The sequence below is a fragment of the Paramisgurnus dabryanus genome, chromosome 3 (genome assembly GCF_030506205.2).
Source record: "Paramisgurnus dabryanus chromosome 3, PD_genome_1.1, whole genome shotgun sequence".
NCBI classification, from domain to species: Eukaryota; Metazoa; Chordata; class Actinopteri; order Cypriniformes; family Cobitidae; genus Paramisgurnus; species Paramisgurnus dabryanus.
This window is the reverse complement of record NC_133339.1, coordinates 6,539,517-6,556,932: the sequence shown is the minus strand read 5'-3', so window position 1 is coordinate 6,556,932 and position 17,416 is coordinate 6,539,517. Positions and strand designations below refer to the sequence as shown.

At 39.9% G+C, this 17,416-nt stretch overlaps 1 protein-coding gene across 2 annotated transcripts in view; it reads left to right on the top strand.

Moving 5' to 3' along the window:
• Positions 1-590: 590 nt before the first annotated feature.
• The window catches only part of LOC135734239 (butyrophilin-like protein 2), a 43,830-nt gene continuing 27,004 nt past the window's right edge, over positions 591-17,416 (top strand). The window contains exons 1-3 of one of the 2 annotated variants that reach the window (XM_065253163.1): positions 591-666; positions 10,091-10,160; positions 10,418-10,762. In XM_065253163.1, the coding sequence (XP_065109235.1) occupies positions 634-666; positions 10,091-10,160; positions 10,418-10,762 (448 nt within the window). In that variant the 5' untranslated portion in view covers positions 591-633. Of the gene's footprint in view, positions 667-10,087; positions 10,161-10,417; positions 10,763-17,416 lie in introns of both variants that reach the window. The other variant, XM_065253162.1, reaches the window with a different exon arrangement.

Here is a 17,416-nt window from a genome sequence, read left to right as displayed (position 1 = left end):
ACGATTGAAACTACTGATGAGTACAACACTGAAATCATGAGACGTCTGATTCACTCAAAGCCAAATAATTACAAAGAGGGAATTACAAATTTTGCAAAGAGGGCAAGAAATGATAACAGCGAGAGTGGCAGGTATTTGTGTCGTATAAATTTTTTACCTATATATACTGTAATGTCGTGGAGGTTGTAAAACTCTTTATTGGTATCTAAAAATGCCTCTCATTTTAATTGGATGAGGAGGAAGAGTATGAGGTAGAGGTGATGGATGAGGAGTAAGAGTATGATGTAGAGGTGGTGGATGAGGAGGAAGAATATGAGGAAGAGGTGATGGATGAGGAAGAAGAGTATGAGGAAGATGTGGTGGATGAGGAGGAAGTTTATGAATAAGAGGTGGTGGATGTAGAGGATGAGTATGAGAAAGATGTTGTGAATGAAAATAAAGAGTATATAGAAGAGGTGATGAATAAAGAGGAAGAATAAGATTCTTTCACAAGGATTTATGACTGCAGACATAAAAATGTGCAGAATGATGGGTGGAGCCGCGTAAACACTTCCAGTGTATAAGATAAAAGTGAAAGTTTCTGTTCAATCATCTGTCAAACTCTCATGAACCGAATTTATTCAGATGCTTTAGATGATTGTGAACAAACATCATTTTGAGCTGAAGGTAAGAATGATGAATTAACTGAGCTTGTGTAACATTAGTGTAGCTGAGAGGTCATGTACAGAATGTGATTTTATCATATATTGAGTGTAAATTATGTTTAAAAATATATACAATTAATAAAGATTAGAGCAGTGTTGTTGTGATGTTTCTGAGGTTGTTTTGCCTCTATTCTGATTTTAAAAAAAACATTTACTTGAAGGTGTTTACTACCTGTGTGTTAAAGTTTAATACTATTACAAATTATGATGAAGATTGGAATTACTGTAAATCCATTGTGAGAAAATTTTTTGCATTACAGGAAGTGAAGAAAAGAGTATTTTTTTCTGAGGAGGTAGTAGAAAGATTTTGTAGCGACTAATAACCTTCTTGTCGCTTAGAGGTGCTTGTAGGGCTATTTGACGCATGACTCCAAACAAGACGCTTCCACTCCAATACTGCATTTATCTCTTTTATTGGTCTCAGTTCTGATGCTCAAACACATTGTAACACACCAGTTTGTATATCCTTACATGTGGCTTGACACGGTCAAAAATTGTCTGCTTCCCTCATTCATTACACCTGGCTTCTCTTGCTCTCTGGTTACCTATATACCAAGTAAACACACACTCCACCCAGTGTCCCCCAGTGGAACTACAACAGACATTTAAATAGAGCATAATGGCTCTTACAGATTTCATTACAAGAATATGCGCTTTTGTGTTTAGCAAGCAAACCTTTAAATTGTTTGTCATTTATTGTAAAGCTCTGTACTGTATGTATATGTGCAGCCTGGGCTCACTATTAATACATAACTTGAAAAAACAAGTTTTTGTTTGTTTAAAAGCTGCTGAAGCATACAGTGTTGATGTTTTTATAGCTACAAATGTGAAACATTTACAAATCTTTCATACCATAACGATTGCTGTATAATTTCCCTTTAACCATTTAATATATATATATATATATATATATATATATATATATATATATATATGTATATAAAACTGATAAAACAGACAGAGAAGTGTAATCACAATAATTTAAAAGCAGAAGATGTGCTGCAGCCACGTTCCTCTCTGGAGTTTATGAAGTACAGAGAAGTATAAAAAATAAAAGTTATTAAAGATTTTATTCCAGCTTCTCTCTGTCAAGATGCACATTGCAAATTTCAAAAGTACCTCGAATATAAGGTAGCAATGTCGAAATGTCGCAAATTTGTGATGTAGTACACAAGATCCAATGAGTGTTTGATATCACTGCTGTAAAGCAATGTGTCGTAAAGCTTCTTGAGGCCATTTATTTGAATTTATAAGAAATGCGATATTTGATGTCACTGTTGAAAATTGGCATCAAGATCGCTGGATAAAGCTGAATTTTGATCAGTTCCTCGCAATCGTATACATTTTAAAGATGTGGATTACAGCGAATGAATAAAATTAACATCTTTTGTGTTTTGGTGTAATTATTGTTGCATGGGAGAAAGCACATTTTGTGTGTCATGGGAAACAAACTAAATATTGCAAAATGGTTAAATAACAAAAAAATTATTCATTTTAAAGTTTTAAAGTGTAGTCTTTAATATTGTGTAATTCTCTGAAAGTCATTAATATTTCATCAGATAAAATATGAATAGAAATACGTACAAACATTGGCGGCCGATGACTTCTCTTCTAAGGCACACAAATCAAAAATATGTGTTCGGAGTGTTGTGTGTGACTTATCATGTCAAAATATGGGTTTGTTGCAACATGTGAACCATGTCTATTATGCGTCATTTCAAAATATGTGCCTGCCGCATATGCGTCGAAAGGTATGAATGTATTTTTGGTGCAAAACACCTGCACACCCATGGCAGTGTAATTTGTAGTTGTAGAGATTATCCACACAGGTGTATCAGTAAATTTGAAGTGGTAGACGAAGAGTTGCAAACTTGTAGATTTCTTTCGCTCACATTTTTTCTACAATTGCTGCAGTAAATATGGTGCAAAACCTGTTTGAATGTCAGGATCCTGCAAAAAGTCTTGTTTTATGTCCAGTGTAGGTAACGTTACTTGTAGTTAGTTGTAGTTACTAATTACTTCTCACAAATAAATGAGTTGGTAACTGCGTCACATCCTTATTAAAGTAACTAATTACCAGGGAAAGTAATTATTGTTATATTTTAAATAACTAAGCCCCCAATATTAAATCTGTTAAATGAATAAAATGGACACTAAAGAGAAACCATTCATTTTGTGGCAGCATGTGACGATGTGAGGTGCTAAATTAGATCAGAATTACTTGTCACAGACGTGAAGAGACTTTTTCTTTCTGGGCATAAGTTGCACGTTACAAAAACATTCTGTTGAGAAAAGAGAACCATACGTGCTTTCACATCAGTCTCCAAAAGTCTCCAACCATGCCAGAAAAGTTGGCTGGATTTGTCCTAGTTGCTTTTTTGATATAAAGTCACCAAGTTGGCAACACTGCTCAGCATATTTTACACTGCTCGGACTGTGCGTGCTTGTGTGTGAACTCTGCCTCTGGTTGGCTAATGATGGAAATTAAGCCAATCATCATCAGCTATGTGGTTGTCCCACCCCCTCTAACACACACACACACACACCAATCATCATCAGTTATGTTTCTCCCAGCCTCCCAACACACACACACACACACACACACACACACACACACACACACACACACACACACACACACACACACACACACACACACACACACACATTCTGGTTTCCATGTTTTGTGGGGACATTCCATAGACGTAATGCATTTTATACCATACAAACTGTATATTCTATTCCCCTTACCTGCCCCATTCCCTAACCCCAACCATCACAAAAACCTTTCTTGTACCTTAGATTTTCAATAAACATCATCTTCTTTGATTTATAAGCTTGTTTCCTCATGGGGACATCAAAATGTCCCCACAAGGTCACAAAAACACTGGTATTCCTATCTTTGTGGGGACAATTGGTCCCCACAACGTGATAATTACCAGGTACACACACACACACACACACACACACACACACACACACACACACACACACACACACACACACACACACACACACACACACACACACACACACATTCTGGTTTCCATGTTTTGTGGGGACATTCCATAGACGTAATGCATTTTATACCAAACAAACTGTATATTCTATTCCCCTTACCTGCCCCATTCCCTAACCCCAACCATCACAAAAACCTTTCTTGTACCTTAGATTTTCAATAAACATCATCTTGTTTGATTTATAAGCTTGTTTCCTCATGGGGACATCAAAATGTCCCCACAAGGTCACAAAAACACTGGTATTCCTATCTTTGTGGGGACAATTGTTCCCCACAACGTGATAATTACCAGGTACACACAAAAACACACACGCACGCACACACGTACGCACACACACACACACACACACACACACACACGCACACACTATAGAAAAACATTCCCTGAATGGGTGAGAGAAAAAACCTACACAGGTGAAAATCGCTTCAGTGAGATCATAGTATTATAGTAGCGCGCAGCCTTTTAATGTCAGTAACGGTAACTGCGTTATAACAGGGGATTACGCGTTAGCAAATGCAGTTTATTAATAACGGCATTATTCCCATCACTGTTTATGTCTGTATGTAGTTCATTGTGGCAAGGTGCTGACAGCCTCATGTTCTATGTGAAGGCTAATGACCTTGCGTATCAGGTCAGGTGCCTTCCTCTAGTCCCCGCCCCATCGTTCTTCCTGATAATTATTCATCATTAGTTTATTCCCCTCACCTGTTTCCCCTTGTTATCTTGTTTAGTTTTTCTTATTTAATACTCTTGTGTTCATAGTCCTGTGCAGGTTATATTGTTATATTGTGTATATTGTTCCAGTCTGTAACTACCAAGCCGAGTCTAGTTTATATGTCAAAGTTTATGGTCAAGTTTAGTGTCCAGTCTTTTATTATGAAGTGCATGTTTCATGTGTTTGCCTCCTCGTGGGCCTTTGTTTTCTCGTTAGTTTTCATAATTAAACTCTTTTGTTAACCCCTTCGTCGTCTGCTCTCGGGTTCATCTGTAATACCTGACAGAGAATGCCTGCATAAAAAAATGTTAAGTCACAAATTTTGCAAATCAGTATGTGCATCTGTGCGATAAGAGTTGCATGCGATTTTCCTTGAATATACTAATTTAGATGATTATTTCTGTCTTTTTGAATGGGGCACTGAACAACTCAATTCTTTCTACACACCCTGATGTGACACAAGCTCTTTCGAGTCACATGTTGTAACTATCACACACCCTACTAAAATCCATTTTCTAGTTATCTATCGCCCCCCAGGTCAACTTGTACTTCTGTCTTCATTCCCAGAGGATGGTACTCCTTTAGTAGTACTTGATGACTTCCACCTTGAGAAATCACAGGCAGCTGACTTCAACACCCTGACTGCGTCGTTTGACCTCAAGCGAGTTCTAACTTCACCAACCCACAGGTCTGGTAATCTTTTAAATCTTATCTAAACCCGCTGCTGTTCCACTTACTACACCCAGGTCACCCCACTACACACATCTGATCACTTCCTCCTCACTTTGAGCTCGACCTAACTCCCCCAGTCACTGCACACAATCCCCCATTGGTCACTTTCCGGTGCAACCTGCGTACGCTCTCTCCCTCCCGCTTATCATCTGTGGTCTCTTCCACACTCCCTCTCCCAACCAACTCTCTCTTTAACGCCACCGACACCGACTTCCAAGAGGAAGTGGCGCAGATTGAAAGATCCTGCTGACCTCTGGCTCTATCAGTCTCTTCTTGCCTCCTTCTCCACGGATGTCTTCTCTGCTAAGACCTGTAAGGGGTCCGAATATGACCCCGTCCATCTGTTTGGCCCAACGACGGTAGCCAAACATCATGCCAGAAGATCATTGCGCGTTCGGTCTTTTCCAACGCTTACCAATGACGTTTTAATGTTACGCAACTTTACATCTGACTCCAAAGATATAAAACGTATCGTAATATGAATCAAATTTGATGTAATTGTGGAATTTGGATAAACGTTTGATCATTCTATTCACTCATGTTTACATTGAACTAATTCATTCGATTACCAATGTCATATCAGTCCACACCGGCCGTTGTGTGGGTACTGAACACAGACTCGACCATACTGGAGGTTGTAGCTAAAGCAATTTAACAAAGTCAATCTCTTGTCAAAAGGTCCCCTTGTAGTTTAAAAAAATCGCCAATTAAATATAAAACATAAGACCATAATCAGAGGTTCAATCTAGCTCCTTCTAGACGCATATAGTTAAATCATAGAACTATATAATAACTTAATTATGAAAAGGTAATTATAATTACCAAATGCGATTACAAAACAACTTAGTTAAGGTTAAATAATTAATCTGACCACACAAAAACCAGAGGTTATGGCTAAAGCAATTTAATGATACCGCTTCATGTTTACGTGCTCTCATTAAATAGTATCCATATAGCCCCCACAGTAGCTTACACAACTTACCATAATCAGAGGTTCAATCTAGCTCCTTCTAGACGCATAAAGTTAAATCATAGAACTATATAACAACTTAATTATAAAATGGATAATAGAACTATCACTCCGATAGTCCATGCGACTGCCCACCAACATAGTTAAGAGGCAGAATCTAATTAACATGAATTAACCCCGATCAAAGATTTGTGGTAACAAAGGATATCGTAATACTTTATAGTAACTTAGAAGAGTCAATGATACAGAGCAAATTAGGATGAATGCAAATGTAACAATTTATAAACCAGGTAGGAAAAACATAATTCAGAAGCCAATTTACATTCCAATTCAAATACAAAACAAACAAAAACCAATGCATACCTGGTACGGAGATGGAAATCTGGTTACAGATTCCTCAAAGTAAAATAAAAATACATGATGCTGTGGCAGGACACCATCATGGGGGTGCATTTCTAGATATTGAAAGTCCCGCCTGAATCTTTTGACATTTTCCTTAAATATACAGAGAACAAAGCATTGTGATATGATATACTGATTGGTTCTTGTAAGCCCAGGGGTGTTACCTAATATACATACAGTGGGTGATTGGTCAAGATGTCTAAGGTAGGAGGTGTCTCCCAACATCAGGTTAAGTTTACTTATTTATTGTCACAGATTAACATTGAATCCTGTTGTCATATTAATAAACCCAAATGTACCACTTGCATTAAAACACTTCATATAACACCAAACAAGACCAGTTTCAGATACATGTGTTTGCAGAATGTAGCATTCCATATACAGTTTGCTTTGAGAATATGAGGAGAGGGGGATGAGAACGTGTGGTAGGGTGTGTGACTCTTCTCTTTGAGAGAGGTTTCAGTCTCACACCAATGGGTAGTGTTCTTGGGGGGTAGATGTGAACTCTTTGAGAGAGGTTTCAGATGATAATTCAACAGGAATTAGGAAGCAGTTCCCTGTGGATTCAGCCATTTGCTGCTGGCTTTTGAAATACCTTTTGTCAGGGTTTGGCACCACCTTACAGACCCAACACTACTCTTCTTTGTCCCTTCTTTGTAGGGGTGTTGATGGCGCAGTGGATAAGACAAACGCCTTTGGTGTGAAAGACCTGGGTTGGACACCATTGTGTCCCTGAGCAAGACACTTAACCCCTAGTTGCTCCAGGAGCGTGCAACCTCTGACATATATAGCAATTGTAAGTCGCTTTGGATAAAAGCGTCAGCTAAATGTAAATGTTGTCCCCCTGACCCCCACCTTCATCTGACTTAACGGCCGATGATTTTGCTTCCTTCTTTGTGAAGAAAAGGAATACTATCAGCATCTAAGGAATGCTCGCTTCCCTCTTTCTCTCTCCTATCTGAAGCGGATGTTTCCAAGGTCTTTGCTTCTAACCATCTGACTACCAGCCCACTAGATCCCAAACCCACCCACCCTTCAGGCCATCTCTCTGTTGATTATCCCTGCTCTCACCCACATTATCAATGCATCTCTTTCCACTGGTACCTTCCCCCCAGCATTTAAAGAGGTTCGGATAACCCCGCTGCGAAAGAAACCCACACTCAATCCTGCTATGCTAGAGAACTTCAGACTCTTGATAGGTAGGTCATTCAGTGTTTCCTGGAGAGGTGACTTCTCCGAACCCCAACGTCTCAATACCGGTGTGCCTCAAGGATCCGTGCTTGGACAATTGCTCTTTTCGGTATACATGACATCCCTGTGTTCTGTCATTTGAAAACATGGCTTTTCCTGCCACTGCTATGTGGATGACACTCAGCTTCACTTGTCGTTCCACCCTGATGACCCCACGGTTTCTGCACGCATCTCAGCATGCCTAAGGGACATCTCACTCTGGATAAAGGATCACCATCTCCAGCTTAATCTTGCGAAGTCTGCTTGTCAGATCATCTGAACCAAAGATTCATCACATTCAGCAGCCAAAGATTCATCACAAGATTTCCATTCAGCTAGGTTCTTCGACCATCAAGCCATCCAGGACAGCCAGAAACCTGGGAGTGGTCATTGATAATCAGCTTAGCTTCACGGCCCATGTTGCCTGCATCACCTGCTCTTGTAGATTTATTCTCTACAATCTTAAATTCCTAAATGAGCATGCACGCAGGTCCTAGTCCAAGGGTGGACTACTGCAACGCACTACTGGCCTGCACAACCAAACCCATACAGATGATTCAGAACGCAGCGGAAAGAGTCTTCAATGAGCCTAAGAGGGCGCACGTCACTCCTCTCTTTGTCAAGTTATACTGGCTCCCTAGAGCCGCTCGCATCAAATTTAAAGCTCTGCTCCTGGCCTTTAAAACCACCACTGAGCCAGCACCCCCTTACCTTCGCTTGCTTATACAGCCCTACATACCCTCTTGATCCCTGTTCTTTGTCACTGAGTGACGGCTGGTGGTGCTATCTCAAAAAGGGAAAAAAACTTTATTGTGTACTGTACCTTCTCTGGAGCTGTTCCACAACTGTGGAATGATCTGCCGGTCGCGACACGATCTGATGACTCCATAGCTGTCTTTAAGAATCAGCTAAAAACCCATCTCTTCCACCATTACCTCACATCCTAATATAAGACTTAATATTATTACTTAGTATTGCTGATCTTGTGTTGCTATAATTGCTTCTATTGTTTACCTCATTTGCAAGTCGCTTTGAACAAAAGCATTTGCTAAATGACTAAATGTAAATGTTCTAAATGGTTGTTCCGATTTCTTAACATTCAATATGGAATCTACAGGAGAAACCTACAGCTCACACTTTTGAGAGTGGATTCTTATTATCCGTTACCGTTTAAGAATCCGTCTTCCTTGCAGTCAAATGTTGACTAAAAAGAATATGTAGTGGACCAAATGATTTTATTAAGAATCTTAATGATATGGAAAATATTTCTATTATAAAGGATATACCCCCAAACAAATACAAGCTGGCTCAGCCCCACTCAGATTTACTGCAGAAAAAATAATTTTTAATGATGTTTACTAATAAATACACCAAATGCCCAGAACAATTAAAAAGATAATCAACCAACATTGGCATATTCTGCAAAATTCTGGTAATTAGACGTGTACGTAACCTACAAGATTAATTAGTTAGATTGGACCTCTTTTCTCCATTTATACCAACCACTTTAACACAATCATGTTAAATTATTGGTGTGGTTCAATCAATGTAGTAATAAGTATCATTTTAAAAACCCACACGTGTAAATCAATTCCCATTTAAGAAATAAGTTATTTTCAGGTACAAATGACTTCTGCATCCTTTATCTCTGAAATATTTGGTGCAAAAGAGAGAGCAAGCTAAACTTTTCACATGCAAGCAAAAACAAGTGTTTGAATAGCAGCAAAATCAAGCAGTTGTAGTTATGTACTTGTGTTTGTGCTAGAAAAATATCCCCACTAAAAAAATTGTGAAAAAACATTGTACATGCATGCAACTCTCATCGCACAGATGCACATGATTTGTAGCAAAAAAACGTGAGCAACTTTTTCATCGAAAAACTCTTCATCTGCGACTTACAATTTACTGATACACCTGTGTGGATGATCTCTACGACTATAAATTACACTGTGATGGGTGTGCAGGTGTTTTGCACCAAAAATACCTTCATATATTAGTCCTGTCAAAACATCATTATTGAAAACATACGTAAATGTAAGAATGGTACCACACTTTACATAAAAATACACACATATTCTCATGAAATCACATAGGTATATGTGTGTCTCCGTGCCACCTGATTGCCAGGCTTTCATGCCAGTCAATATAAATCTGCCCAAAAAAGTAATTTACTTATTAACAGTATGTTTTAACTGATTAAACAAAGTTTTATTTAAGCATCCATCTAAATGTTTTCCTGTAATTGTTTGTCATATAAATGTATTCTTTTTATTTGTATTTACTTTGTGATTTTTTGTTTTGTTATATTTTTAAGAAGCTGTGTTTTGGAGTGATGGAGTTCATTTGTGTGACTCTGATGATTATTATTGGAATCACAGATTCAACAGGTAAATATTCACACATTATAACAAACTCATGGGGGGAAGTTGTGACTTAGTGGTTAGAGAGTCTGGCTTGTATGGTTTCTGGTTTAGTTCCATGGCCGGCAGGAAATGATTGAGGTGCAGAAATTACAGAATGCTTAATGGTCATTGTTCTAGACAAAGCCTATTTAATTTTGCAAATGGTTTTTTTAGGAATAAATTTAACATGCTGAAACCACCCAAAACCTCAGCAGTTCAGATCTGTTTTCTATCTCTTACAGGTCCATTTAATGTTGTTGGACCTGTAGCTCCTCTCTTAGCTATACCGGGTAAGGATGTGATTCTGCCCTGTTCTCTCAATCCCAAAATCAGTGCTGTAGACATGAGAGTCGAGTGGTTTAGACTTGATCTCAAAGTAGTTCATCTCTATGAAGATCATGAAGACAACAACATAAATCAGCTTCAGTCATACAGAGGAAGAACTGAAGTGTTTAAAGATGAACTACAGAAAGGAAACACATCACTCAAACTCTCAAGAGTTCAGATCTCTGATGAAGGACTTTATACGTGTTTCATTGAGTCCAAAACCTGGTATGATGACATCACTGTTGATCTCAGAGTTAAAAGTGAGCAAACCACAACTAAAATTAAAGTCCCACTGTGGGGAAAATCAGGTTTTTATTGTTGTTTATACAGTATGTCTATGTGGTGTTTTTAATATGTTTTAAAACAAGCCATGCAAAAATTAATCATTCAACATCATTGCTGAGCACGTGTGTTGTAATGCATATTTACCCCCCTTCCCAAACTCTTCTTAGCCCCCCCTGAACATTTAGTTGTGTTAGCTTCATAACTGTACACGGACTCATGATCGCTTCAGTCTTTTTTTAAATTTCATATGACAACGGTAGCAGAACTTCGGCTGCCCCCCCCCCTTTGGTCTTTGACTTTGAGTGCGTGAGCCCATCTATGCAATACATACGGTGACGGAGCTATAAGGGGTGTCCAGGGTGTCCAAATGCAATGCTAATTTCATTCCCTCCAATAATTAATTTGCCATTAATCAATGCGTTTATTTCAACATGCGGCAAGACAGCACATTGTTAAAAACAAATATTAAGAGAATATTAACGTATGCTGCATAATAATTTCATTGTAGGCTTGAAGAGGCTGCATATTTGTCTTTCTCAGGACTGATTAAAGTCTATGCTTATAAATTGGGCTTTCTTTATCTCTTTGAACTGTTTTACAACAAAACTCAACGGCATGTTTTTATTCTTAAAGTTATTTTTTTACTGCATGAAGATGAAGACTGTATTGAACTGAACAGCCGCCTTGAAAATGCGACAAACATTGTATGCGCGTCACAGTCAGTGGTTCCGACCCAACAATAGCTCATGCACAGAGCTAAATACCCTTCGAAATGAGCCTCAGATCAAGTTATAAAAATCCACATGAGTGGGTTTGTAATTTGCAGACAGCAAAAACACTGCAAGTGTAAAAACAAGCTAAATGTATGCTTTCCATTGTCAGTTGTGCTCCAGTATGTGTCTGGTAACCCGAGGGGGGGTTGTCTCTAATATTTTGAACTTAGACGACCACTAGGTCCCAAGCAGGCACCCTAGTGCGGCTAATAGGTCACAACCTGCGAGTGCCACAAAGAAAGCAAGCCACTTATGGGTGTCAACCCACTGATTAGCCTTCCACAGGAGTATGGTAGGCAGAAACTGCTGTCATATAAACCTTAATGGTGGAATGAGTAAACCCATCAGAGAAACACTCCTGCAGAAACCTCAGCACTACGTCAACGGGGCAGTTAACTGGGTCTGTCAGATGAGCTGAGCACCATAAGCTTAGGTGAAAATTTTCCACTTAAGAGAATAAAGTTTCCCCGTGGAGGGATCAACACGACCGGGGGAAGGCATAGAGACGTAGCCTCGGCCAGGTCTGCACCATGGAAAACCACAATGGTCAATGTGTGGTGTTCTGGGATGCAAACAGATCTACCTCTGCGCGTCCAAATCTTATCCAGATGTGGGTCTCCATTAATCATATGGTCTCCACAGCCTCAGTGGGTAGCATGACAACCTTCCAAAGGAGTATGGTAGGCAGAGACTGTTTCCACCTAAACCTTAAGGGTGGAAGGAGTTAACCCAGCAGAGAATTGCTCCTGCAGAAACCTTAGCACCACATCAATGGGACAGTTGACTGGGTCTGTCAGGTGAGCAGAACACCGAGAGGTAAAGCTTCTGCACTTTAGGGATAAGCTTCCTCATTGAGGGAGCTCAGAAGTAATCATCTGGTTTCCACACCTCCATTTGGGAGCATAAGGTCCTTCCAAAGGAGTGTGGTAGGCAGAGACTGCTGCCACCTAGACCTTAAGGGCGGAGGGAGTTAAGCCAGCAGAGAATCACTGCTACAGAAACCTCAGGACCACATCAACAGGGCAGTTTACTGGGTTCGTTAGGTGAGTTAAACACCAATAGGTGAAAAATTCTTCACTTAAGGGCATAAAGCTCTTTCGAGGGTTGTCCAGACGAGATATTAGGTCCTTCCAGAAGGATTATGGTAGGCAGAAACTGCTACTGCCTAAGCCTTAAGAGTAGAATGAATTAAGCCAGCAGAGAATTGCTCCTGCAGTTAAGCCAGCAGAGAATTGCTCCTACAGAAACTTCAGCACCACAACAACAGGGCAGTTGACTGGGTTTGTCAGGAGTAAAGTATGGTCTCCACACAACCTCAGTTGGGAGATCTGAGCCTACGAGCCTGGCGCCCTCAAAGGCCAAACCGACATCTACCATATCTCTGGCAAGCTTCCTCCAGAACTTCTGTGGCAGAGAGATTGGGGAAAAGAAGATAAAGCCACATTAGGCAGTGTGTGGTGTCCTGAGACGCAAACAGATCCACCTCTGCTCATCCATTTCCTCTCCAGATGTGGTTCACCATATCTGGCTGGAGTCTCAACTCCCCAGCAATGTATGTTGCCCTACAGGGCATCTGCCATATGCAAGTGGCCTGGGATCTAAACTGTCGTCAACGAGCACAGTTTGTCCAGAGACCACAAATGCCATTATCCCAAAATCGACATTGTAGTGATTTTGGCCATCTCTGCCTTTCATAACTGTACTCCAACCTGTGGGGGATGCGTCTGTTGTCAGCGTCACACTCCAGTAGCTCGCACCCAAAAACAGGCCTTAGGATAGAAACCAAGGTTTCCTGCAAACCATCAGAGCACACAGCCAATGACGCATGACTTTGAATGCAGACCTCCTTAGTAATTTATTTAATAAACCACCGATGTGATGTCTGTCTGGACAAGCATATGATGGCTCCTCAGGTCTGGAAGGAAATGGGAGTCCAATCCATCATTTCCAAGGCAATTTCAGTGCCATAGCCAATGATGAGTTTCCCAGCGATTTTGAGGTCATCCTTTATCTTATGTGGAGGTTCTACAACCTCCTGCACAATAATCTATTCATGCTTCACTACTGGAGCCAGCTTTACGCAGTTCCACTGGATGCAGGTGTAGATTAATTGTGCATGCCTGTCGTACTACAGTGAGTGTGCTCTGCAGGGGCACTGAAGGGAAGCAGGCTCCATAAATGAGGTGTGAGCTGCTTCGCTTCAAAAAGAAATAGTGATTGCCACGAACAAAGACGATACCCGTATCAGCAGATGAGGGTCTCGAATCATAACACACAAGATCATTATCTAACTTATGGCGCACCAGCGGACGATCAGGAGAATAAATGCTGTGCAGAGCTGTACAAGCAACACACAGCACCCAGATGTATGTATGAAGTGTCCTAAGAAACTGGAGCTCTGGAAATAACAACTGTTGATTAAAAACATCTAATAAAGTTCTTAGAAAGAGCCATTTTTATAAATTCTAAATCAACATCTTGCAGACGTATTGCAGATGTGTAAACAAATAAAAAATTACATCTCACAGATGAAAAAGAATACATCAAATAGACATTTCTGAGATGTATGCGAACTATCAGCAATAGCGGAGTGGCAATCGGGAAAGTTGGGACTTTGCCGGCAGGCCGGTATTGTTATACAATGCGAGTTATATTAGCTACATCATCTGGTGGCCTGATGTGTGGCCGCTTCTTGCTGGTAAAACTGTGCAGCCTCTCTGCTCACCACAGTATATAAAAGTGCTCAATCCGTTTGGCAGGTCCAACCATGTCCAGGATTTCAAAAATATATGGGAATCAGTGAGAGGCCACTCCCCAAATTGCACAGCCTGTTGGCCTTTGATGTAAAAAGCTGCAGAAACGCCTGTTTCACACACACTCCGTATGCCGACACTTTCTGCGGAAAAGCGAATAGACAATATAACAAAGCATCAAGATTATTACAATCGCAAGAGCAAATCAGGTTTTGCTGACTGCATATTGACATGCACACACGTACACAAATGGTGCAGATCATCCATTGTTGATTGACTGTGCCCTGGTTTGCGAGGGCAAGGCACCACAGTCTGTTTGTAATCTTTGTTCTGTGATCGGTTCTCGCAGGTAAATATTTTTGCTAAAATTTTTCGAAGAAAGTCCAAGTATGGAGCTAGAAGTTTATCCGGTATTTTGTAACTTTGGGGAAAAGGGGTTAATTAAAAGTGGAGTTGAGGGCAGCACAGTCCTGTAGGCCGCCATTGTTGTTTTGGTCGATCGCGCATGACTAGATTGAAAAGACAGATGCACCTGACGTCGCCGTTGTCAAACCCATTTGCGTTTTTCCTAACCCAAACACGCCGTTGTCGAGTAAAAGAAACATCCGGACAGCATAAAAAGTTGTGTACACTGCCCCTGACATCACTACTGCGGTAGTGAGAGCAGGGACTAAAAATCCTGCTGTGGCAGTGGTATTCAAAAATATTTCCCAGTTGATCGGAGCGCTGGAGCTCGTCATGTGGAGACGTGATTCCGGGAATGGGCGGGCCAAATGCCGGAAAAACTGCGGCTGGACCCGGAGGCCGGAAGGCTGCCTTAATTACGCCCATAATGATGACTGACAGACCTAAATGTTTAGGCTCCTCTCAAACCTATATTTAGAATTACAATAAAAAGCAGCCTACTAAATTCCTCATGTTAATCTTTAGTGCAGGGGTGCCCAACCCTGTTCCTGGAGGGCTACTGTCCTGCAGATTTAAGCTTCAACCCTAATCAAACACAGCTGAAGCAGCTAATCAAGGTGTTCAGGGTTGCTTGATAATTACAGACAGGTGTGTTGGAGCTGGGTTGGAACTGAAGTCTGCAGGACGGTAGCCCTCCAGGAGCAGGGTTGGGCACCTCTGCTTTAGTGTAACGTTACATAAATAATACATTTACATCCACAGTGGAGGCTCCACTGTTTTGATAAATTGTTCAGTTTATACTGTTCAGGTTTTATAAAACATGTGTTACTCTAACGCTATACTGTTAAGTACCCGCAAGAATACCACGATTCCACGAACAAATAAAGTAAATCAATTTTAAACACATGTAAAAACAAATAATCAAAAACACTTACAAAACCAAACTAGTGTGGTAGTTTGCTTTCCTCCTGGCTGCTCGGTGATGTTGATTTTCAAAAATAGTGGAATGTTTCTCCCGAGATTTGCCATCATGGCTATGTACCGCTGCCATCTAGCAGTTAGAAGTTGTAACTGCATTTTGTTTAACTTTGAAATACGGTCAAATAATATATGAATGTTATGCGTGATAGCAAAAATAATGTTAATTCAGATGTTTAGTTGCATTTGATAATATGATATCATGCATCCTACAAGTTTGCGTGGTCAAAAATGGAAAACATTTTAACATTAATTTGGTTATTTAGATTTTTCTCGATTTCGCCAGGTGGATCAATATCAATCTGACTCAGCTTCCCAGCTAACACAAGACATCCTAGTAACGTAATTTATTGGTCATTTTTGGTAATTTCATAATTACCAGCTGGCAACATAACTGTTACGTCCTAGGGAGGTAATTTCATTACCTTTACAATTATAGAAACATTTATTTCATTGTCTATTTAGGTTAGCTTGTTAAAACTTTTCAGTCTCAAAGTTTCCCTTAAATAAGTCCAAATAGAATAGATATTTAACCACCATGTGAGCTGCTCTTTACATGGGAAACAACAACGTTAGGTAACAGTTACATATTTGTGTTAGCTGGGTCTGAAATATGTGGCTAGGCATATAATGTAAAATAAATAAAACCAAACAGCTTGAATTCACTGGTGACTTTGCATACATGATGACATCTCGCAAGTTATTTAGTCAAAAACAACATTTAATTAAATTCAAGGTTATCTGGGCTAAACGTGGGTTATTTGTAGTCGATCTATTTATGAGCTAAATAGTGGCTACGTACAGACTGTGCATAAAACACTTTAAAGAAATGAAACAAACCTTGTAATCTCTGTTAACTTTGCTTATATGATGAAATACCATACATCTCACAAGTTATTTTGGCAAAAACCACATGTAACCAAATTAAAGTTTATTTGCGCTAGAAGTGGGCTACGCACAGCCAGACGTTGAAATGACAGGTATTGCTTGCTAGGTTAACAGTGGGGTTGATTTGACTCAGCAGAGTAAACAGTTGAGGTACAGGATAAGCAACTTTAACTTTTTACCTGGACACAAGATGTTCAGAAATGTATTGTGGAGCAGCTTAAAGGCGGGAGTGCACAATGTTTGAAAAACGCTTTGGAAAAGGAGACGGGCCGACTACCAAAACACACTTGTAGCCAATCAGCAGTAAGGAGCGTGTCTACTAACCGACATCCTTGCCGGGTTGCATATGTGTGGGGCGGGTCTTTTAAAAGAAGGTCCAGATTCTATTGGGATAGGGGCATGTTTGTTTAGGTGATTTCAAATATCAACATTGGCTTTCAAACATTGTGCACTCCACCTTTAAGCAGTTTATGCAATGGTTAAAAACTTTATTTTTATTATCTGAAAAAGCAGATTACGTATGTTTACATCACACATTACGTCATTGTCTTCCTTTATTACAACATGTTATTTGTTTAGGTTTTTATAGGCTATGGAGTAAAAACCTTACGTAAGTCAGATATTTATGATGAAAGTGTCGAATCTGATTAAAGGAGGTGTTTTAAACATCGAAAAAAAATAGTAACCAACATGTTTACAATCCTGTGGGCGCAACTTATCAAACAAGCTAACCGCTAATGATTCAAGAGAAGGTAAATATTCCCACATTACAACAAACTTATGGGGGGAAGTTGTGACTTAGTTGTTAGAGAGTCTGGCTTATAACCTGATG